At 40.2% G+C, this 23,262-nt stretch overlaps 1 protein-coding gene across 1 annotated transcript in view; it reads left to right on the top strand.

Annotated features, from left to right (window-relative positions):
* Positions 1–22,781, top strand: part of EFCAB6 (EF-hand calcium binding domain 6) — a 112,351-nt gene extending 89,570 nt beyond the window's left edge. Inside the window, exons 24-29 of the mRNA XM_042795142.1 lie at positions 8,971–9,180; positions 12,603–12,830; positions 14,700–14,877; positions 15,716–15,900; positions 18,000–18,149; positions 20,589–22,781. Coding sequence (XP_042651076.1) covers positions 8,971–9,180; positions 12,603–12,830; positions 14,700–14,877; positions 15,716–15,900; positions 18,000–18,149; positions 20,589–20,711 — 1,074 coding nt within the window. The 3' untranslated portion in view covers positions 20,712–22,781. The remainder of the gene's footprint in view (positions 1–8,970; positions 9,181–12,602; positions 12,831–14,699; positions 14,878–15,715; positions 15,901–17,999; positions 18,150–20,588) is intronic.
* The last annotated feature ends 481 nt before the right edge of the window (positions 22,782–23,262 follow it).

The raw sequence follows: 23,262 nt of genomic DNA on the forward strand, positions 1-23,262 counted from the left end.
AGCCCTTACTGCCTTACAAACTGCTCTAACTTAAGTCTTACACTCATGTAGATTTAGGTCTGTACATGTAGCAAGCTGAAAGCATGACCATGGATGCAGCCAGATTGCCCCAAGTGGGCCATGTAGGACATGGGATATCCAAATATGTCCAGTGGTCCCTGGACTGTCTAGATGGACTAGCAAGGGTTGGGCAGAAAAAATGAGTGGAGTGGGAAGCCCACCAGGTTCTTGGCACCAAACAATAATAGCAGTGTAGATGTAGCAGGAAGGTCAGATACAGAGATCAGTCAAGTACAGAGAAAATCTTGACTGCAGTCTTGGACAGAGTCTTCTGATGCTCTGAATATGCACGTTGCAACAACTCAAATTAAATTAGAGTTGCTGTTTCTCTGTGACAGATGTTTGTGTCCACAGTGCTTCACTTGGAGTCGCTCACTTTGTGCAGATTACAGGATCAGATCCTTCAGTTGATAATCACATTTTATCAGTCCAGCAATCCTCCCCGTGTTTGTAAATAACAGGAACATTACCAAAAGGTGTAAATAAAAGACGTCTCCGCCCTGTTTTAATTTCACAGTCCTTCCCTTCCTCTGGCTTCTCCCTTCTGCCTTACCCAGTGGGAAGTGGGTGTAAGTAGATCTGAGGGTGCAGGAGTCCAAATGACATTACCTTACAGCTCATTTCTGAACTTGGCTAAGGATGTGAAAGCTGGTTACTAACTGCATAAAGAGCAGTTCTAAAAAAAAAAAAAAAAAAAAAAAAAAGATTAAAAAAATAAGTATTAACTTGCCTCATGTTCTAAGAAGTAACTATGTTCATTTTCAAAAGTATATGCTCGAAGCACAAATAAAATGAGAAAAATAATAATCATCACCCAATGGAAAACCATATAAAAAGCCTACCACTTTATTGCCATGGTGATAATAGAATGTTGTGCTAAACAAATCCATATAGAGCTGTACAGTGATGAAATCTTGTGTCATAAAGTAGAAGCTGGAAGACCAGTGAGATCTGTCTCAGCCTCTTCACATCCTGAGTCAAAGTCTGTCAGGCTTCAGATAATTTCAGGGCTTGAGCGATTCATGAGAGGAGGAGGAGGAGAAACCACAGGTTTTGAGTGAAAGAGGACCCATAAACAGCTCCAAAGGTTTGTAATGTGTTCTAGGCTTTGCAGCAGGTTAGAGACTTTATCTATGCGTGTCAGTTACCAATAGGCATAGCTTTACCAAAGTGTTTATTGTAAGTGTAGCTTTATTCAAAATTTTATAAGGTTGCTTAAATTTATTTTATTCTCTGTAAATTTAGCATTAATATTTATAGTAGTGCAACTGTTACTTTGTCCTTAGTGGCAGGACTACATTTAATTATAGTTATTTAAAAAAAAGTTGGGGATTTTAAAATATTTATATTTTCAGCTTATTAAAATTAAAATGCAGTTTTAACAGATACAATAGCTTACATGGTTCTCAAGTGTAAAACAGTGGAATACTTTGTATAGGTTAGAAAATTCCGCATTTCCCTCTTTCCTACTTCTCTGCACATATAAATTCAGTAAGTTTCAACTGAGTCATATCAGCACAAAGACCAATTGTATGAAATATAACATATCTGTATAATTATTTTAAGAATGTATTTGTATGGTGCAATATTAACCCACCAGCAAGCTTTCATGTTAACTTTAGAATAGGTAACTGCTTTTGTTAGGAAAGGGTTTGCTGTAATGTCTTCTCATCCTCCAAGTAGGTGCTAAGCCTCCTTAACAATTTGACAAGCTGCACAATTCCTGGGCTAAACCCTGCAAGATTATGCTTTTTAACATGAAGTCTCCTTAACAGTTAGTCCTCCAAGACCCCCAATATTTTCCAACTCAACTTAGTATAAAAATAAGCTACCTCCATATCTTTCGGGAGGTACTCGGTCTGTGACAGGCCTGGAGCCTGTGCTGCTTTTTTCAATGTTGAGCATTCACCTTGAACAGGTTTCTGTGCTGTGTTAGGGGTAGAAGGGATAAATCCATCATTAAAACCCCAAATTAATCCACAGGGGAACATTTTTGAAAAGACAAAACAAATATGAACCGGGCTCACAGTGCTGGTTCAGCTTCCAGATGCTCTCAATTCTCATGTTTTCATTTTGGGTTCAACCCAAAATTTCCCACGCCTTTGCAATTTCATCCCACCCTGGGTTCACACATATTCCTGGGCTCCTGTGCAGGTTCTGAGAAAAGGCTGGATGTTAAATTATTCACTTCATCCAAACATGCTACAATTTTGGCCTGTAAAGTATGTATCTAAATTAATGAGGTATGCAACTCATTCAGGCACGTTAGGAAAACTGATCATTACGCTATACAATTTGATCACTGAAGTATATTAAAAAGTAACAAGTAAAGTATGCAGCTTGATCATTAAAGTATGGAAAATTTACTGAACTAGTAAAATATGAGCCTGGGATGACTTTTGTCTCAAATGACACCTCATAAATAAAACCCACAACCACAAAGGCAAGCATTCACAAACCCAAAAGCCATACAGGTTTAAGTTGTATTTTGTCTTAGAAAACAGCTGGATAAGTGAAGATGAAAAAATTCTTTATTTCTAAATGTTTTATGCATCACGTGGACCTTTTGATGGCTTTGACATATGTTGATGAGCTTTACTTTCCGATTAACTCTCTAGAACACACACTACAGCTTCTGTATATGAGCAGGATGCCCACTGAAATACAGATCTGTAGAGCTGTAGGGCTATAATATACAAAAATTGAATTGAAAAAATGTAAAGTATTTTAAGCAGTATGATTGCAGCTTAATATTCAGATACAAAAGAACTGTGGTTATGGCACTTGGATGGTGCTAAACAACTTCAGAATAGCTGAGGAAAGAGACAGAGAGGACATTGTCTTAGGTGAGATGCTATTAACCACCAGTAGTCTGCGAGGATATCTGTAAAAGCGCAGACCTTGGAGCTGGGAATATGCATCATGAACTTTTCTTGTCTGGCCTGCCAGTCTTGTGATTAATAGGGTCTGAGAGGAGCTTTTCTGCATTAAAATAAGTAGCTAATGCAGTCTGGCCGAATGAAAGCTGCAGCTGGAAATCAGACTCCCCCAAAAGAAAATGTACTCACATGTCCTTCCCCACAGTGAGCTATTTCAGATGTGGAAGGGGAAAAAGTAAAGAATGTCTTAAAAGTGACAGTTCAGGGCATGCTGGTCAGGTCTAGAACAGCAAGGTGTTCGTACACGATCAGCCCAGCTACCTATAGAGGGGAATATATGGAGAAAGGAGGGATTATGATTAGGGCCAAACAATTTGTTGTTTAGCCTTCCTGAAGCTGAGATCTCCAAATGAGTTGCTGCAAGCTTAGTAAACCTTCACCTGTGAAGCCCAGCAGTGAGGAGAAAGAGGGCAGGACAGGTTGAGGAGATGACAAAGAGAAGCGACAGATTACCACTTGTGCCTGTTCAAGGGCAGGAACTGAGCTAACTAGTGGTTTGCTGACACATGTGTCTTTCAGCTGACAAAGAGAATTGCTGGAATGAGTAGAAACATATTCAGCAAAGCTTTTTCTAAAAAAATGTGATTTCATTTAAATCATGAAATTTGGCAATCAGATTAAATTCCAAGGTTTCTTCACAGAAAAACTTGCAGAACGTTTCAATATCAAATCAAGCATTTGATTTAGCTTCATCCTGAACTTTCTGTTTCCACAGTAAATTCTCCAATTCTGTGTTTAGCTTCCTGTTCTGAGTTTCTCTGCAGTCTGTCTCACGCTGCAGAGTGCCTTCTTCACCAGCTGAGTGCATTTTGTTTTCAGCCAGTTCCATCTAATCAACCTGCCTGCAAAACTGCAGGCTTGTTTCTTCATCCTTCATGCTCTTCCTGCCAGACAGCATCCTGCTTCTCCTTGGACCAGTACACATGAGAGGATTCCCCCCACTATAGCAGGTTCTTATCTCTTCTTGAAGCCTGGCACTGTCAGAACTGTACCTCTAGGTCCCAGGACTGAGGTCCAGGACTAGTTTCTGATATTCGCTAGTGAAAAGCATGCGTACATTGTCACTGTCTCCGTTTCTGTTGGGCATGTTGCTGGTGGAGAGTCTACAGAGTTAAAACCACTTGCTGTCACATCACATTGCTCTCAGTAGCAGCTGCTACATCCCCTTCCTGTAAAATACAAACAACAGTTTCCTCATGATCTTGGAAAATATTCTTAAATCAACAGAGGGGACAACACAGTTTACCAGCTCCACAAATGGAGTGGCTGTGCTGAGACTTCCCAAACACTGATTTGCCTGCAAGTGATGAAATGCACAGTGTAACTACAGTGTATCTGTCGTAACTGCATAGTTTCAGAGCTCAAAAAACCCACGCAACAGAGAAGTGACATCCTCAGTCTTTCCACAACCTTGCTTCCTAAATTCAGCAGTGTTACTAACCCAGCCCCTGTGCACTGTGCGTGAGGAGCTGAAGTCCATTTGGCTGCTATGATCTACCTGTGAAATTGCAAGACCTGCTCTACAGAGGTGGTGCATTTCCCTGTGTTGGGGATGGGAGTTTTACAGGTTTATTCATTCCTCACTGTCCTCATCTGTTGAACTTCTGGGCCCTCCTGTTCTGGGTCACTGATTTGATCAGACAACCGACTGTCATCAGTCATGACCCATCCCACCAGCAGCAGAGATTAGCAGGCCTGTTGATGGCAGGCTGAGAAATGTTACAGCTTTCATTATGCCTTGATCGAACTCCATGTTTCTCTCTATCCATAGCAAAACTAGTTTGAAAATTTCCCTTCTTTGCCCCTGCTCCCCTGTGCAGTGCCCTCCCCATGACTACAGTGTGCTGTCCCTCACTGTGCTGAGATACCTGTTTTGGGATCTTTCCCCGTTGACAAGCCTGCCAAAGCCATACCTCCCTTTCCTTCTCTATTCTGAGTAATGAAGGAAAAGGTCTAATGGAATTTTAAAATGGTGAATTGATCTTTGAGACGGAAGCCTTTCACTCTATATTTACTAAGAGTAGAGGAAAAGGAGAAAGAAGGGATAATGGAAAGTAGGGAACATAGTGTTAGACCATCAGGCATACTGCTGATGGGCTAGACACTGCTGGGGAGACAGAGGAACAGGGAAGCCTCAATGTGGCTCCTGTTTCTTTACCCAGTTCCACCTAGGCTGAATATTTCATAGTTATTTAATACAATAGTTATTTCAATTACATTTAGAGGAATGTGGCTTTTTTCTAGACAAGGCATAGATTGGCATGTGGGCCACCTTTAACTCATCATGTCAAATAATTTTGTCAAACCGTAGTATACCATTACATATTCTAAACACTACGAGGAGTATTTTATCCTGGAAATGTGACCTCAAAACTTGAATATCTCTGCTGCAAACAGTTGGTCAAAACGAAAATAATAGATTACAGAATGACCCTCAATGGAGTTTTCATCTTTTATTTATAATTGGGTTTATTATTGAAAGCTCCTGTTGCACACCAGCTATCAAATCCTCAGCTGGCGTAAATCAGCACTCAGGTTAATGGAGCTAGACTGATCACTGCCAGATGAGGATAGAGCTCTGCTTGTAACCCAAGGATATACAAGCTTCTGTATAGTGCTAAGACTCTGAAAGCTAGAACAGGCTGGCTGGTGAATTACTGGTTATCCAAACATGAGAAGAAAATGCATTTCCACCCCAGTCCACACTCAGGCATGTAACTCTTCTTCCACACATCTTTAGGGAAGAACATTTATGGAAAACAACTTGAAGTTACGTGTTGTCAAGATAAAGGAGGGCCCATAGGCTAGGCACAGAAGCCTCTAAAACTGTGTAAATTGTCAAAAGGATGATTACTTCTGGCAAATGTCATTCTCACGTACAAAGAGGAAAATGCATCCTTTTCCAGGGGAAGATACAAGGGCCTTCTTGTGTAAGCTGTTTCCCAAGACCTTTGCTTTCTGAGCTTCCCCAGAAAGGGAGGGAGGTCAGACTTGTGACAGGGCAGGGAGCAGGACTAGAGAAATTGTAATTTGTCTTTATGTACCGATTTACTTCTAATTAAGAATTCCTCTTAATAGAAAAATCTTCCAGAAACAGGAAGGAGCTGCAGGAATGGAGCTTCACTGAGCAGGTGTGGGTGGCAGAGCCTTCTTTTATTACTAATCAGCATAGTTATGCCATTTATAGAAAAGGACATGAGGCTGTGCAAGGAACTTTCTAAAGAAGAAAAATACAGCCCTGCTTCGAACAGCAAGTGAGCTACATAGTGTGGCCCATAAGAAAAGCCTCATAATAATACCCACCCCGCCTTTGTGAAAGCAGGAGGTGAAAGTGGATTTACATGGTCCTCCCAAGATGCCCTCAAATTCTGTTAGGAAGGGCAAGGAAGCCTGTGAAGGGCTGAGCAGGAAATTCAGGTAATCTGGACCTAACAGCATACGGTAGCAACTTGCATTTGGCCACGGTGTGGGACATGGTGTGGGGCAAGTACTGCTCAGAGGCCATGCAGTAGCCTGAGAAGCTGTGGAGCAGGAGCAGGATGCAGAGTCCTGACCCCTCGGTTCTGAAGTGACGTGCATACAGAGCTTGATGGGACAAGCGGAGCACATGGCAGCAAATAATAGGAAATCGATAAAAGAGAAGTAACTCCTTTTCTATCCAATGGAAACTCTTCTAGAAGTGATCTGTAAGTACTGCTAGGGAATACACTGCACAGATCTGTGGCAGCTTCATTCCTGTTGCTCCCTTTCAAGGTTAAAGTGAGACACAGCAAAGCTAAGAAACGTACCCACGCTGTGTATAAGGTTAGTTTCAAATGCAGAAATGGCACTTAAATGTCCAGATGTCCAGTCCAGAGTCTGAGATTTTAGGCTTCCGCTCCATTATTTCAGCCCAAGATGATTAGTTTAGCTGTGGATGATAGAGTCATAGATACACAGTGAATGTACTAACTGCATGTGGTAGACAAATGTAATGCAATAACTGAATAAAAAAGGTTCTCTAGTTTTCAAGAACAAGTAATTTTTTTTTTATTGGCTCTCTAACCATTTTAAGATCAAAGTGCATTAGGTCTTCTGAAATAAACAAAAAAGCTCTTGAAATTAAACAAATTAAGAAAGCTTGCACTTACAAAATATGTTTCTTTAAAAGGTTGCAGGGCAGTAACACTTTCCCTAAGTCTTTGGCTTCATTAGAATAATTAGAAGCATCAATACAGTGCTTTCTAGTTCCAGTAATGGCCGGCAGGCAGAAGGTGCACCCTGCACCGGACCGTGCCCAGCAATCTTTAATTCCTGACTACGGCACAGTCCGGCTTCTGCATCTGCATTCACAACTCCACTCCTCATTTTTCTTCTCTTAATGCAGCTGTAATGCCCGTCCCACACGTATGTTTTATGTAAAGCATGGTTAATATTGAAAAGTGTTATTTACATCTGAAGATAGTGAAGTCTTTTCTCATTAGGAGGCAGGTTTCTTGCAGTTCTGTAAGAAACATATTTTCTTTTCCATCCAGTTATAATGATCATGTGAGACGTGACAAGGAAACAGGAGCGCAGGACCAAAAGCCATCTGTTTCTTTTTTGGTATTTCATATTGCATGGAGCAAGAAGGTGGCAAAGCTTATGTGCTTAAACATGGGGGTATAAAATATGATAGTAACATTTAACATGCTGTAAAGAAATGTCTTTGAACCAAAACCAGATTTTTTTTATTTTTTTTTTACCAGGACCTCTTACTGCAGCTATAGTAAAACTGGCTGCCACTTGTGTTTGTGAAAACTTTGCTTTCAAGATATTTTACATATTTAGTTTAGATAGTGCAGTGGGTGGAAATTCAGCTTCCATTCCTGAAAATAAGTAGTTTCTTCTTCAAAATTTCGATACTGCTTTTTTTAAAATTTATTATTATTCCACATTGTGCCTGAGACTAGTTTTATAAGTAAAATCTGGTTTCATTTTAAAAACAGAAGTTTACTGCTAATTCTGGAGGTAGAATGTAAATGTTGAGTAGATTTCATTGACATTTAACTTCATGACATGTAGCCTTTTGCATCCACAGTTCGACTTCTGGCATTCTCAGGTATGTCCATACCAAAGCCTAGCAGTGCGTTACGCTGCAGTTTCTTCCAACTAACTGTATTTTGTCCTTTTTATTTCTGCTTGCTGTGTGACCTTCTACTGTATTTACCCAAAGTGTGGATTTCCACCCTGCAGAATGCATAAAGGGAGTTTAGTCAGTAATAAACTCCAGCAGTAGATTTTAAAATCCGCACACTGGTGTTTGTTTTGAAAGCAACACACCGAAAAGAGGGGGTTTGTGCACATCTTGGGCTACCATTAACACACTTATACCCATCCTCTTCCCTGCTTTCCCCTCACACATTCTGTACCTTTGCAGCCTTCAACTTCATCGTTTAGCTGCAGTATCCCTACTGTGGATGGCCAGATTAAAAAGTACCGCCATAAATATACCTGGAATTTAGAAAGGGTCGGGTCATAATTGCCCTCTCTTTCATCTCAGGATTGAAGTGCCTTTTCAATCAAAGAGATTTCCACTGCTTGCTAAAGACTATTCAGATGAGAAGAATACGTTTGGGATATTTGGGCTAGTTAGCACTCACTTCCCTTTTTTCTGCATTAACAGAACAGCCCTCTTTGTAAGATCACCCGATTTTTTTAGACCTTTGTAAAAGTTTAGGTCAGTCTTGGAATCCTGTGCTTTTGTTGGCCTGTCACCAGTTGTATCACGTTTATAGAGAGTCTTTTTTTTTACCCTTAACTACTTGCATAGCCCCTTTTCTCTTTTGTGGTGCAAGCCAGAATTCCTGGAAGCAGGTTTTACTGCCTGTGGGATCTCGAAGGCCGCCTTCTCCACGGACGTCTCTCTCTTCGACTGGCTGAATGCCACACTGCGATTTATAATTTATTCAGTGGATCCATTACTGATTCACTGTGTATGTTTTTTGTCTAGACTGAGGAAGGGCAAAAAGTCATTCTGCCTAAATCTGCTTGGGAGCTGCTAGAGAGAGGCATCCTCTTGCAGATACAAGTAGTGACTGTTGGCTTTAACACAATTGCACAAGACTTTAAAGATATTTACTCTTCAAAAGATAATACAGTATCAAAAGAGGAGTTCTGGGATATATGTAAACAAAATTTTCAGCAGCTGACTGAAGAACAAGTAAGAAAACTATATTATTTTGTCTTGTTAATTTAAGTGTACAACTGGGTAAATTGGCTATGGCTAGAGACATGTGTTTGCATACTGCTGTGTATAGTCAAGTAGTTTAAAAATTTGGATGAAATGAAAATGTTTTAAGACTATCATTCCATGAACATTTGTTGCTACATTTGTGGGAGATTATTTTTTTCCTTATCTCTGAGCATGATTATGAACTATAATAATCTCAGGCTTTCTAAAGCAAAGTCACGGAGATGCTATTGCTAATAGCGAAGGTGTGAATTTAAAGCACAGTAGTTCTCTTTCACTAGCTCTTTATCTGTACATTTGCTATTTTAAAAGTTTCTTTTTTCAGTTTTAAATTAATCTGCTTCCAGTTGATGGGGGAAAATGCCTTCTCAGCATGGAATAAAAAGTATTTCCATGGGGAGCTAATGCAAATTCCTTTTTCTCAGTAGCTATTTTGTCCTACCCTCTTTGGACAAAGAAAGGGGCAAGCATTTGACATTTCCTGGCCACCTCTCAGCTCCTTTTCTGGGTTAAAGATTCCACCAGATTAGTGTTAGCAGAGTTTATGTAACCTTGAATTTAGCTTGAGTGACTGAAGTCATGTCATGAATCTGGCAGTACAAACCATCTGATTAGCCCAGTGCTAATCTCAGGGGAACCTGAGGGGCCAGTCTTTCATAAGATTCTGCTTCTGCTGAGCTTAAAATGAGAAGAGCCATTTTTTATCTTTGCTAATGCTGGTTCAATGTGATTTTTCCTAGTCCAAAGACTAGGCGAATAGTAAAACAGAGAAAACCTTGACTAAAAGATTTCAGATTTTACTTAACAGCACTCTAACCTTCATGCTCACGACTGCATCAATACCATTTGGCAGCAGACCGAAAGACAAGACACAGAGCCTCCAAACTCATACGCATGTCTGCACCACAGACAATTCTTTCAGTACTTTGCTCATTGCAGATATACCCCTTGAGTTCTTGGCCCAGCATTTTTGACTATAAATTGCAGACAGGAGCAGGGCCTGCTTGTAATTACAGCAAAGAGATTGCACAGCCTGCCATGTTATCAGGCACAGCTACACATCTGTAAAGTTGAAGATGAAAGCACTGAAAAAAATAAAAATATTTTCCACTTCCCTCTTGAAAACAGAAGAAAAAATCAGAATGACCTGTGTGAGCTATTCGTAGCAGCCACACTTCTGGTGAGGTACCAAGTGCAAGTTTCAGATCTCAACACCAGGTGAAGGCAGAAGTGAAAATGTGATAGTTTTTCCTCATCCCTGTGAACCACTGAGCAGAAGCACCAGGGTGATCTCATGGCTGAGCCCTGGCCAGGGCAGGAGCATGCACATCTTCCTGAGCTGTGAAGAATCTCTTGGGTTTCTTTTTGTTTTTGGAAGCAGTAAGGCAGGCACCTCTAACTGAAGAGTCCTCTAGACTAGATCCTGTCTACTTTACACTCAAGAATCAGCGAAGGGACACAGGAGCTATTTTATACTTAAAAGAACCTCAGACAAGTGAGGAAAAAAAAAATCTTGATAGAAACTGTCATCCATAATAGCAACGAGAAGCAGGCCTGAGGAGCATCATTTATATAAGCAGCAGCCTCTGTGTGAGTGAGACTCAAGCCCTGTATCTCCAGAGATAGTTCGATTTTGACAGGCCTCTCAAAGATATGCCTACGTGTATCTATATGAAGAAGCCCCAGGAGAGCATTCCAATCTGGGTACAGGTTTTGCCACTGCTAATCCAAACCCCTGCCGTTCTGGATGTTGTCGCTGCTCAGAGTTGTTACAGAAGTGTTACTAATAGTCATAGTTTGGATGACTTCACAGAAAATGTCTTCTTTTATCCTTTTCTGGATGATGGCCACTTACTGTTTGCTATTAGCAGTGTTCAGCTGGAGTATGTATCGAGTAGCGGATGAAGAATTTCTTCCTGAAATTTGGCTGCTTGGTCTTTGGAACTGCTGACACTGTGACCTTTTTCACAAAAGGCTAAGGATGGTAAACACGCTGCAAGCAAGGTGTTGATTAATACCTTGCCAACTGACATCCCTCTTTTTAGCACAGGCACTTTTCTCCTCCTTGCTTGAACTCCCTTGACTTGCTTGAACTATCTGCAACACCCTAAATGGCTAAACTTTGTTGGGTGTTGAAATAGTTTCTAACTATAGCTAGCCCAGCTCATCAAAGTATTGTTCTATTTAATTGAAGTTTGTAATACACTTTGAGATCCTCCTATGAAGTGTGAAGTATAATCACAGGCGCAAAATAGAATTGTTTATAATTCATAATGTGGTAGCAGCCAGGCCAATGGGGGAAAGTTGAAAGGAAATTCAAAATGTATCCTTTGCCCTTTGAAGTTTGACTGCAACTTGGCACATGCATCAAAGAGGTGACTAGTTTCCTTTAGGGTTTAAGTCTCTGCCGAAAAAGATCAAATCAAAAGCAATCTGAGGTTCCCAATTAGATTTATATTAAAAATCAATAATGAAGACCCTAAAATGGCATACTGATGACTCTTGAAACGCAAAATGAATGCAGCTCATTTAAGGGCAGGCTGTGATAATCCTTGCTTTGATTAGTAGCTTACATCATGAGTAGTTCCATTTAATTCAGCGCAGCTACTTACTGAATAAAGTGCTGTTCAGTGGGAAATCAGCCCAGCCTCATCCTTACGATTCCGTACATAGCCCAGAGGGTGGGCTCCCTGCTCTGTGTTGGGCCAAGCGGCCACATGGACCTCCGTGGACAGCAGGAACAAGGGCATCAGCAGCTGCCCCCAGGCCTTCTGTAGGCTGGCTGTGCTGTAGAGGCACGGTTCCCGGCCATACATCGTAACTATATGTGATTCTAAAGGCTGTAAAGATTTCCTGCTATGTTCTTTCATGCTGACTCTTTTTTTGTCCTCAGGGTGAAATAATTTGTTGATGCAAATACAATAACTGAGAAACCGTAATGGCCTCCTGAGATGGTGGTATAACTTAGGTGCACCTGATAGCATGAGAAATTTGCCTCAATGGTACTTAGCCAGGATACAGGTGCACCATGTATTTGATTTACATCTCATGTTAAAGCATTATTCTCCTATACTGCAGCTCCATCACTGTGTCTAATCACAGGGTTTAGTAGTTTAAACAGCACACTGAGGGCCCAATTCAATTAAAAAATGTCCTGCAGAAATCCTTTTTCCATTGTTTTCCCAGCCTTGTGCAGGCTTCTGCAGAGAAGCTGTGGTTTGTTGTTTTTTGTTTTTTTTTTTTTTTAAATAAGATGGTCCCTAGGATTCCTTCTATTCCAAGGCATCCTCTCCCTTTCTTTTTGATAGGTTTTGTCATATCCTTAGCACATAAGGGCATTCTGCTATTGTCAAACTAGCATTTACAAAAGTCATCTTTTGCTTCTTCATTAGTTTGAATGCCTTTGGAACACGGTGGATGTCAGCACTGGTGGACGGCTGAAGTATCAGAACCTTTTGGAGAAGTTCAGCTCAGAACTTGTGACGATGCCATCAAGCATTGGCAGTGCGACTAGTTCTGCAACTTCTGCCAAACCAGCTGCCCATGATGGGCAGGACCTGCGCGCGTCTTCTCAGCCTGAACGTCCCAAGACATCATCTTCTCTAGTGGGGCAAAAGAGTGTAAGTGTGGTTGTTCTACGAATTGTCTGGATTTTCATTTCTTTGCATAGGCTGAAAATAACACCTGTGGAACTCAGTGAAGGTATTCCTATTGATTGTGCATGAAATCAGGCACAAACACCTGCCAATAAGCAAATGAGGTAATTTTCAAAACTGTGTTACAATGAGAAAAATTGGGCCAGATAGTAACTCCACTAAAGTCAAAGGATATATGTTGATTTATACCATTAGCATTCCCTGCTGTTACCATACATATATCCATCAGAGCTGTACAGCAAATAAAAATTCCGTGTTTAAGCACAATCAGATATCTAAGAACAAAGAAAACAGCCCAAATTACAAAGGCCCAATAGCTGCAAAAGCAGCACAAAAAAATATAGATGGTTTATCTGTGGTCATCTGACACAGCTAGGCAGGGTTGGCAGTTGCAATTTTTGAATAGATGTTTACTGGTCTGTCCTAAAACATTTTGGTGGTCTTGCCTGCTTTCTGGTGGATGCCAAATTGCAGATGTTAAAGCCTGATAGTCTAACTTGCCATGCAGGCCAGTGATCTGACAGATGCAAGAGAAGTGGTTTAGGAATGCAGTAGTTTTGCTTCTTTTTGCATCCATACCTATAGTTCATCTTGATAATGCACTTTGATCTTCTCCACTGCCATGCTGGCCTCTTACCCCAGTGCTAGAATTCACAGAAAGGTGGAGAAATCATTACAGGCAGAAAAACCACCCTTGTGGAGCTTCATCTACCTATTCCACATTCTTTAGCTACAACCAAACCTACAACAGAAAAATAAAATATTTAGAATTATTCAATGCCTGGAACATGCTTGGATTTTCTGAATATTTCTACATGGAGATGTTTAGCTACTGAAAAAGAAATAACAGATTGAGCAAATTAAAGATGCAAACAACTTGTCAGGGCTGGTAAATCTAAACACTGGCCCATTCCTAGCTCAATTATTGCATTAACTATAGGTTCTTCCTTGAAAAGCCCAGACAATTAGCTACATGCATCCTTCATGCTTTGATCCAGTTCCCAGAGAAAGCAACAGAAAATTCCTTGTTACTGTCTGTGAATGCTAGATTGGGCAGTATAAAACAGGAAGGGAACTGAAGTCTCCCCAAACTTATGGCTGTTGGAAAGACCCCAGCCTGCCTGAACACTGAGTGGGATGAACGTTCCTGCAGCATTCATTGTATGGAAAAGTGTGTGAGGCCTCAGCAAGTCTGCACCAATAAGACCCTCAAGGGAATACTGGAAAGTCTCACTAAATATGAGATTATACATTGGATCTGGAAGCACAAATACCACTTGGGCATAGATCATGCAGGGGGTAGGCTTCAGCTTTCCTTCCAGCTCACCCACAGTGCAGCTGAGGCAGCAATCAAAAGGATACTGAGCACCAGGATCCTCTCACATCACTCCTTCTGTGGCTCTGCATAGGACCACTGCAGAACTGAGCCCTCCCAGTAACAAATCGAAGCAATATTATTTCATGATTCAGTGGCTTTACACTGGTTTGTGTTTGGTCTAAAATGGTACTGCATAGCTTTTTTTTGAATGTGATATCTGTTGTTTAATAAGAAACAGTTTGGAGAAACTATAAATGATTTACAGATTAAGCCAAATTAAGAAAAAATGGTCAAGGCAAATTAAATGAATAGTGTCGTTTTGACACTAAGAGTGTTCTCACATTTTTACCTACGGTTTTGCAGACCAAATTCAAATCAAACTTAGAAGCGGCTCAAATGGTACGTTAATCTCAAGTCTGGAAGACCAGAAACTGGATATGTAATCTGGTGTTTTGTCTACACAAGCAGTAAAACTCAATAGAAAAAAAAAAGACATCATTATCTCTTGCTTTTAGACACCAGCATCCAGTCGTCCTTTGACAACAACAACTTGTTCTACACCTGTCCTTAACTGTGAAACAATAGAAAATAAGATAAGAAAGAACATCCAACATTCCTGGAGAGACATACTGAAAGTGTGCAAAGAGAAGGATGTCAGCAAGCTAGGAAAAATCCCAGTGTCAGACTTCCTAGGTTTGTTACCATCTGAAAAGTGCTTTATTCATTCTCAGATGCCTTCGGTTTTCTTTCTGGTGTCCCAGCCACAGGAACATTTGGCCACTAGTAAGTGGCGTCCACTGCATGATTGCTCCAGGTACCACCCTGCTGTCACAGAGCTGAATAGCCTTGGGTGCAACGCATTCACATTCCCATTCAGAATTATCTTCTCCTTGAAAAAAGGAGTACATGGCTTTGCTTGTGGGTACTTGGGCACGTGTACAAGTTTCTCATCCCCTTCCCAATACACTACCCTTTCTGTGCCTGTGGATATTTTAGTAAATAAATTCACCAGTTTTTTCCTTGTGAGCCTGTGTGTGCTTCTGTTTGCACTGGTCTCAATGGCTGAACACAGCCTGATTTGAAAGGACCCTGGATTTTACTCTTAGAAGAGCTGGGCTACACAGCTCTTCTGTTGTGTTCTCTTCTGGAGAGGGGATTTTCTCTGCCTCTGTTTGAACATTTGTGTGAGTGATAAGACAGTGCACACCTGTATAATCAAATGTAAAGTCCTGGCTATAAGAACATGTTAGCTTATAAAATCTCTTAGCTAATGTCACGGAGTACGACTTGTGCATCTACAATGAAAATGGCATGTTACCAGTCCCCTGAGACCCTGTAATATGTGAACTACCACCCCATAAGTATAGGCATATGCATATACCTGCAAGATACGTATATAGCAAGATCTGCATAACACACTTATGCAGCAGTCACTGCAACTGATGACTTGTCAGCATATCCCTGGTAAAACTTGTGAACACACAAGTGGCTATTTTTAAGAATGACCTAATGAATACTCTCTGCATTTCAGATATAGCAGAGAAGTTCAATTTGGATTTAAGTGAAGGGGAAATTAACCAAATAAAAACAAAATATGTTTTCAAGAAAAATGGAAAATTTGCATACTATGACTTCCTTCAGAGTTGTATATTGTTGTTAAAACCACAGGAAAGCTCACTGCTACAGAGGGTGATTATACAGAAGCCACCAAAGCCAGTAGGTACAAAGCTCATAAAAATCAAAATGGCATTTTTTTTTTTCCAGTTTCTGCTGTTCTGACAAGATATTTCATGGCCTGTTTCTATAGTCACTTTATGCAGTGACTTTGCTTTCTCATATTTAATCCCATGATACTAATTACCTAGTACTCATTTGGTACCTCCTTCAGTTGGAAGATTTAACTCCTTGGGATCATGCTCTGTATATCCAGGTTATATGGTAAATTGGCCAAATTTGCAAAAATTTGGATAATAATTCCAAGTAGAAAATACAGGAGATGACAGTTTAAGAGCTTTTTTTGAACTAAATAAAAATCAAACTAGAAATAAAAAGTGCATGGGACGTGTCTCAGGACAGCCCTGACTTGTCAGCCAGCTGTGCCTCTGCTCCACACCCAGCACGGTAAGAAAAGCTCAGAGGAAGCTCTCACTTGCGCTGCTGTTAATGGTCACTAAAAACATCTCGTAGCCAGGACTGGTCAGCCCTTGTTGCGCCCTTGCAGCCTCCCTGCCACACATACCAGCTCCCCAAGATGCGCTGGGACTCTCTTGCCTCTTCATTGCAACAGCCTCATGCAGGCTGCTCCCCTCTGCCCGCAGTACCGCTCCAGGGTGGAAAAGATCAGAAGAGACACAGAAATCTGGCTGTCGTGGCCCAGAAAGGAAGGCGTCGGTAATAGCATCCCAATCAAGTTATGTAGTAGGAACAGTGCCAAATTCCAAATCTGCTCATTCAGCGAGCCTGCTACATTTTTAGGCTGTTTCTGACTGTGCCTAATTAGTTTAGATATGGTTAGTAGCAGCATTTTATAGAGAAATTACATTACCAAACTGTTTTCAGATGTGGAATGAACAGATTGCCACCAAGGTATGAAGAGAGTATCATTAGGAATTATCAAGTATTCACTACCAGTAAGGAAAGTAAGGTAAAACTATTAAGAACTTCATTATCTTACACAAGGTTTCCTTTATACACAAGTCTGATGCTGTAAAATTCCATCCCAGTATTCTGGAGTGGATAAAGCTGTTTTAAGTCCTTATGTAGTTGTCTCAATTTTTATTTTATTTATTCTATTCAGAAAAAATAATGAAGGTCTTGGTCCATGTTCCAAGCACCTTTATATAAGGAAATATTCAGAATTAAATTTCCTCACGGATTGCTCTGTCCATTTCACCTAATAAGATAGAGATCAAAAGGAATCACAAAAAGCTCAAATAAACCCCTTTTCTACTCCTGGCAGGCACAATTCTTTCTTTTTCTCAAAAGCCTGAGAGAATCAATGGCTCAAGGCTTCTTGGAAGCATCCAGGTTCTGAGCAATGAAAACAACCCAAATTGCAGTAGGGTAGATCCAGAGCCTGCAGGTGGACTGGGGCTTGCTGACTTTGGGAAAAGTCCCCTACTCATCACTCAGGTGTTAAAGTTTTGTACAGGTGGAATTAATTTTGCCTTAATGAATAATTCTGCAGTTCGCATGTGTTCAGCTACACCAATGTAATAAGTTTAGCCAGGATAAAACAAGAAGCCACAACATGTCCCAAGGAAGATTAACCCTAGGGCCCAGCTGTGGAACCACAGAGAGTCAAAAACTGGTTTCAAGGTATTTTATGTGCTAGGAAAAGCATACAGTAGGGCTTTGTTTTTTTCTTAAATACCATACTGCTCCCACCATTGGCTTATGCATTCAGGCACATTTAAGCAAAAAATTTCACTCTGAAAAATGAACACTGCAGAGAATTAAAAATGGCTGAAAGAGGGAGTTGAAACAAGGCAAGCATAATACATGTGAAAACACCAAGATCTTGAGCAGAAGTAACACTGACTTCAGAATCAGTTTCAAATAATAAAAAGTTAGGGCTTTGACAGCGATTAAGTAAATATACCATCTGCACTTCCCAAGAATATCAAAATGTTATAGGTTAAAATAGTCTTTTGTAAACAGTATCTTGCAATAATTTGCAAACAAGTATTCAGTAGCTAGTCACAGATTGTGGCAGTATTACAGTCCAACATCTTTTCATTCTGCATTATAGTTCTGTCCAGTTGTGTTTGTGATGCTGTTAGTAAATGTGAGACTCTCTCATTCAACTTTGTTAGCTGAGTCCTGGACCACAAACCACGTCATTCTTCAGTGCAATGCTGAGAATTCAGCCCCAGATCCTGCACTGCTGGAGACCAATGAAACTAACGTTTCATTCCTATGATGAAAGTTTTACTGGACTGTTGAATATTGCAGATTTCAGACAAGTAAGTTGCATTTAGCAAATAATAGATGGAAAATTACAGTTGTCTAACCTAAGCCTTCTGGTTGAAAATTTTCTGAAAAGCAGTACTGAACTAGAGCATATAAACTAATCCTGGCTCCTCTCAGTGACTTTAGCTCTGGCCACGACTCCTTCTAATCTTTCTCCACATGTGATTACATTTCCTTGATGTCTGAGGTCTTGGTGGGGTCCTGAATAGATAAAACAGAGGAAAAACCTTAGTCCCTACACAGAGTTTAAGTGCTATCTTTCACAAACACGTGGGAAGGGAATAGAAGCATACCTTCTGATAGGTCTCTCTACAGGCACTGCTACAGCTGCAGGATCCTGCAACCCTCCAACTGGTGTGGTCCCTTCTAAATGTGGAATGGGCTCAAGTAATCCCCGTTGGAGAGCCTCTGTTTCTGGTTTGTCTCTTTGCTCTTCTTTGTGCAGCATAATTCTGTACTAGGCAAGGGATCCATATCCTCTGCAAATACTTAGATACCTTGCATCTCCTCAAACAGCAAATACACACCTGTGTATTGTATCAGCAGTTCTTCATCTGGACCCATGGGGAAATTGATTTTTGCTTAACTTTACTGATTTTGAAATCTTTGACATTGTTTTAACTAGGAATAATAATCACTATCTGCTCTGGAGTAATTCTGAATATTTACTATTCAATTGCAAGAAAAAACAAAAAAATACAGTGTGATCCTGAACCCATTTAATGCTAGGTGCATTGGGCCACCCCTTGGTATCACTGCTACTTCAAACAACTGATGAACTAGCAGACGGGATGCTCAACTGCAGTAAGCAAATGCTTGGCTGCAATAAGAAATGATAAGGTGTACTTCTGATGCTCCCCTTCCCCTGGAGCTGTGGGAAGCCGGCTTGTTGCCTGGTAGATATAAACCTGTTCAATTATACCAGTCACAGAAATGCTCTTTTAAATCTTTACTCATTTAGGACTGGTGGGAACGTGATGCGTTCTGGCACTGCCACATAGCTGAAACCTGAGTCCCTGCCTGCTCCTCTACAAAGGCTGAGGAGCAAGATGTATCAGTGCAGCCATATCAGCTTCATGCCCGAGGCTCCCTGTCTATCACTGCAGCTTTCTGACTGCTCGGGCACTGCCTCAGCAGACCAAGCTCAGGGGAGGATGAGCGAAGATCAGGCTCCTTTGCATTTGATTTTAATTTGTCATGTTCCTCTGGGACATCTGATGATTACCATTTATAGTTAAAGCAATGTCAACAACTTTCAAATCAAGCTTCCTAACGTGATATAAGCTAAACAAACAAACAGACAAAAATCCCAACAAACCCACAACCGGAACACTACCTCTTCATGGATCTAGATCAAGAAGCAATCCCTGATTCCAAAATCCTACTACAAAGGTGTTAATCTGCTGTTTGACAAGATATCAAGTGATTTGTGGAGGTACAGATCCCTTTGTCTCCTAGGTAACTTAATTTACTGAAATGGGGGAATTAGCTCTCTACAAACTTCAGTAACACTGCTATTTATGGCTGTACTATCTGCAAGGGGTCATTAGCGATTTCTGATGCTAGGCTGTTAAGAGGGAAAGGGGCAGACTAATCAGAGTTTGCCAGAAAACTAATGACAACTGGCATAGCACACAAGGACACACTGTGTTGCTGGTCACTTTCAGGGCTTAAGCTCCCAAGTGCATCTAAAACCAGAAGTAGTGCTCAGAAATTAATACATTATTTTCTTTCATGTCAAGCTAATGAGAACATTTAAAACTGCTGAAGTGATCAAAAATGCACTGGGTGAAATATTGGGAAGATGCAGGTAACTAAGCTGGCTTTTAGCACCCCAGTGCACCAGATGCATCCTGTTCAAGGTGGGTTCTCACTGAAGCTCTAGGAAGGCACGCTTACAGGCTGAGCATTTATACCATGGAAATTAAAAGCCTTGAGTACATCATGGTCATTATCGCATACATAGCAGTTCACAGTGTGAGTGACTGGATTATTTCTTCTGTTTCTCTGGATGCAAAGGCTGCAGATCACCCACGGAGGATGGAAAGGAAGATATTCCACCCCTTCATCTCATCTCCAGATAATAGCAAAAGCCTTTTAAACATGTGCTTTTTGCAAATTAGCTTCTATGCACATGGGTGCTACCCATTTCCCAATGCTCCCTCAGGCAAGTGCTGGTTGGGCCAGTGGACTAAACCCCTGTGTATGCAGGTTTTCAGATATGTATCCAAGGGAACCAGCACTGGCATGGGAAGAGCAAGAGATAATAAAGGAAGGTTTGATTTTGTATTATTCTGAGAAACCTAAGACAGTGTAGAGCTGAATCATCAAGTTATTTTGTAATGAAATTTTAGCAAAATAAATGAATATTTTTACTTCTTGCACACCCAAAGCACTGGAATAAATTTTAAAGTTGTATCTGTCTTTTGTAGGTTCTTCACGAGTACCACATCAACCTAACTGAAGAGGAGTTATTCAACATTTTGGAATATTATGATAAAGATCTGTCTTCAAAAATATCCTATAATGATTTTCTCCGAGCATTCATACAGTAGGATTTGATCAAATGCAGGAAACTGTAGATAAAGATGGTGACTGATTTATAATTTAAAATTTAAAACTAATACATTGAGTATGGCTATTTGTATCTATTCATTAGAAAACTCAAAATACATTCTGACAGTGGTCCTGTGTTGTGGATTAAATCTACATAGTGAGAGAATTAATTTTGCATAATCCATTTATCAAAAGAGACTACGACAACAATTAGCATTGTCAAAATGTTTCCTAAGACATCTCCAAAAGCAATTCATTTAAGGAATTTCTTTTTTTAATTTTACACATTTTATTAATGACATACTCTTAACTTCAGTAAAAAGGTTTACAAGACATACTATTGAATTTCCTCAATTGTCATTTTCCAAATGTATTACTTTTAATATGTCGGCTTTCATTATTCAAAAAAAACATCCTAGTTCTTGGTGCATCTTTTCCTCTACTCAGTGCCATATGTGTATTGTCAAAGACATGTTAATATGGACCAGCCATTGAAATCTGAGAATAGGCCAGCTATGTGAATATCATATCTTTCCCTGTTAAAACTGTTCTTCTACACCCTTCAGCACAGTTTAGAAAATAAGCTACTTTACCAATAAGCACTGGCTTCTTAACTGCAGAGAAATATTCCCAGTGTTAGCCATGAGGTTTATTTTTTTAAGGATACTGTATATGTGTGTATATATATACACACACAATAAATAGGAAATTGCAAGTAAAACCTCTGGTTAGATTTCCCGGTTCTAGAAAAATTCTGTTTGAATATCTTGTGAAGTCTATGATCTTGGCAAGGAAATGAAAAGATAATTGTTTGGCTGTTGAACTCTTGTGATAATTAGAGGATAATATGATGAGAGCCTGCTTCCCGGTATTATATCAAGAGTTAAACACTTATGTGCTCTGAAGAATTGTTAGGTAACTATTTCACTGCCCGGTTCCTGAATTAGTTTCCATCAGTACACTGAAGAGCCTTGTCCTCATCACCTGCACTGATGTGGTAACTTTCTTTCTCCCAAGTAACATACATGTCAACAAAAATTAATAAACCAAAAAAAGACATCAAGTTATGCATGTATACACACACATATATATCAAGGGAAGTCTTGGAATGGGAAAGAGTAGAGAAACATAATCTTGTTTTTCTTATTATTTCTATTGAATATGTGAACCATTGTGATGAGTCTGAAAGACTCACAGTGCAAAACACTTTAATGCATGTTTTTTCTGAGAAAATGTTTCTTTGCATTTGGATCTTTCCAGGAGATATTTTTAAGATTTTGAGTAAAAACATTAGGGAGGTTTCAGGTTGGCTGTTCAGTATTGTTTCTCTTATAGCTTCTAAGAGTAGTTTAATTTGTACTCCACTACGAAGTAAATACATTTAGAAGTGGATATATTTGAAATCATAACATAAAAAAAATGCTTGCTAGACCTTTTGCCAAAACTAATGGCTATCTCCAAGTCCCTGAAATCACTGCATAGATATTTGATTAACGGAGGAAATAAACTACTGTTATGGAAGGTTGTTCTCCTATACTAAATCAATACAAAAATTCCTAGTTCCACTAATAGAAAACAATAGATTTTAAGAGCACATGTTCATATGTCAGCAAGGGGCTGAAAAGGGCTGGCCCTGGTTCAATTGCCTGAGCACGGCCGAGTTCGCTGTTCACGGATGGCCGCCCCGACAGGTCCCGGGTTAGCACCAGCCAGCCCCACGGGGATGTCTCCGGCCTCAGAGGGCATCTGCAACAGGTAACTGCGCTTCAGCAGCTGAGCTGAGCCCAAGGGGCACTCCGTTTAGCCCCATTTAAGAGCAATTAGCCTGTTTTTGTGTAATTTTACCCTTGTAACTGGTGCAAAGCCTCAAACCGCTCTTTCTTAATGGGAAGATAATTCCTCCTCCTCGGTCAGGTGCAACATACCTGATGTAATTTCTGTTATTATTTCATACAGTTTGTCTACTGAATCAATCATTCATATTCATTAAAGAAATAATTGCTATTTTTTAATAGCCAAGATTGTAACACAAATATTACATTAATTATTTTTAAAACGGTAGATTTCACTGTGCTGATCTAATCAAGGAGAAAAAAATAAACTACTTAAGTGATTACTGGGTAGTGTTGCTTGGTGTTTTGTCTTTTCATAATGTCCTATACCTCCTGTTTGATAATTGGGTCCAATATTATATCAAATACAATAAGACTTCTATCCCTGTGCAGCTTTCTGGCGCAGTGCGCAGCTTCCATGATTCCCCAAGGGATGCAGGGAGCTGTGTCCCTTGCACCACCATTTTCAAGACATCCACCATCTTCAGGAGAAACGACGGGTGTCTGAGTTTCCTGACACATACTGCCAGAGGATTTTTCATTAGTTCGACTGGCAGGAGTATCAAATCCAACAACTCCGAAGGGATTAAAGAACAATCTTTTCACTGTACAAACAAATCAAATCCTGCTGGGTTTTTTTAGTGAGTTCTTAAAGGCAGGGATGGCACTTACCAACTGTTTATCCAACCTCAAAAAAACCCAAACTGAATTTCAGCTG

This window comes from Tyto alba, unplaced genomic scaffold (genome assembly GCF_018691265.1).
Source record: "Tyto alba isolate M040663 unplaced genomic scaffold, T.alba_DEE_v4.0 Super-Scaffold_21, whole genome shotgun sequence".
Classification (NCBI taxonomy): domain Eukaryota; kingdom Metazoa; phylum Chordata; class Aves; order Strigiformes; family Tytonidae; genus Tyto; species Tyto alba.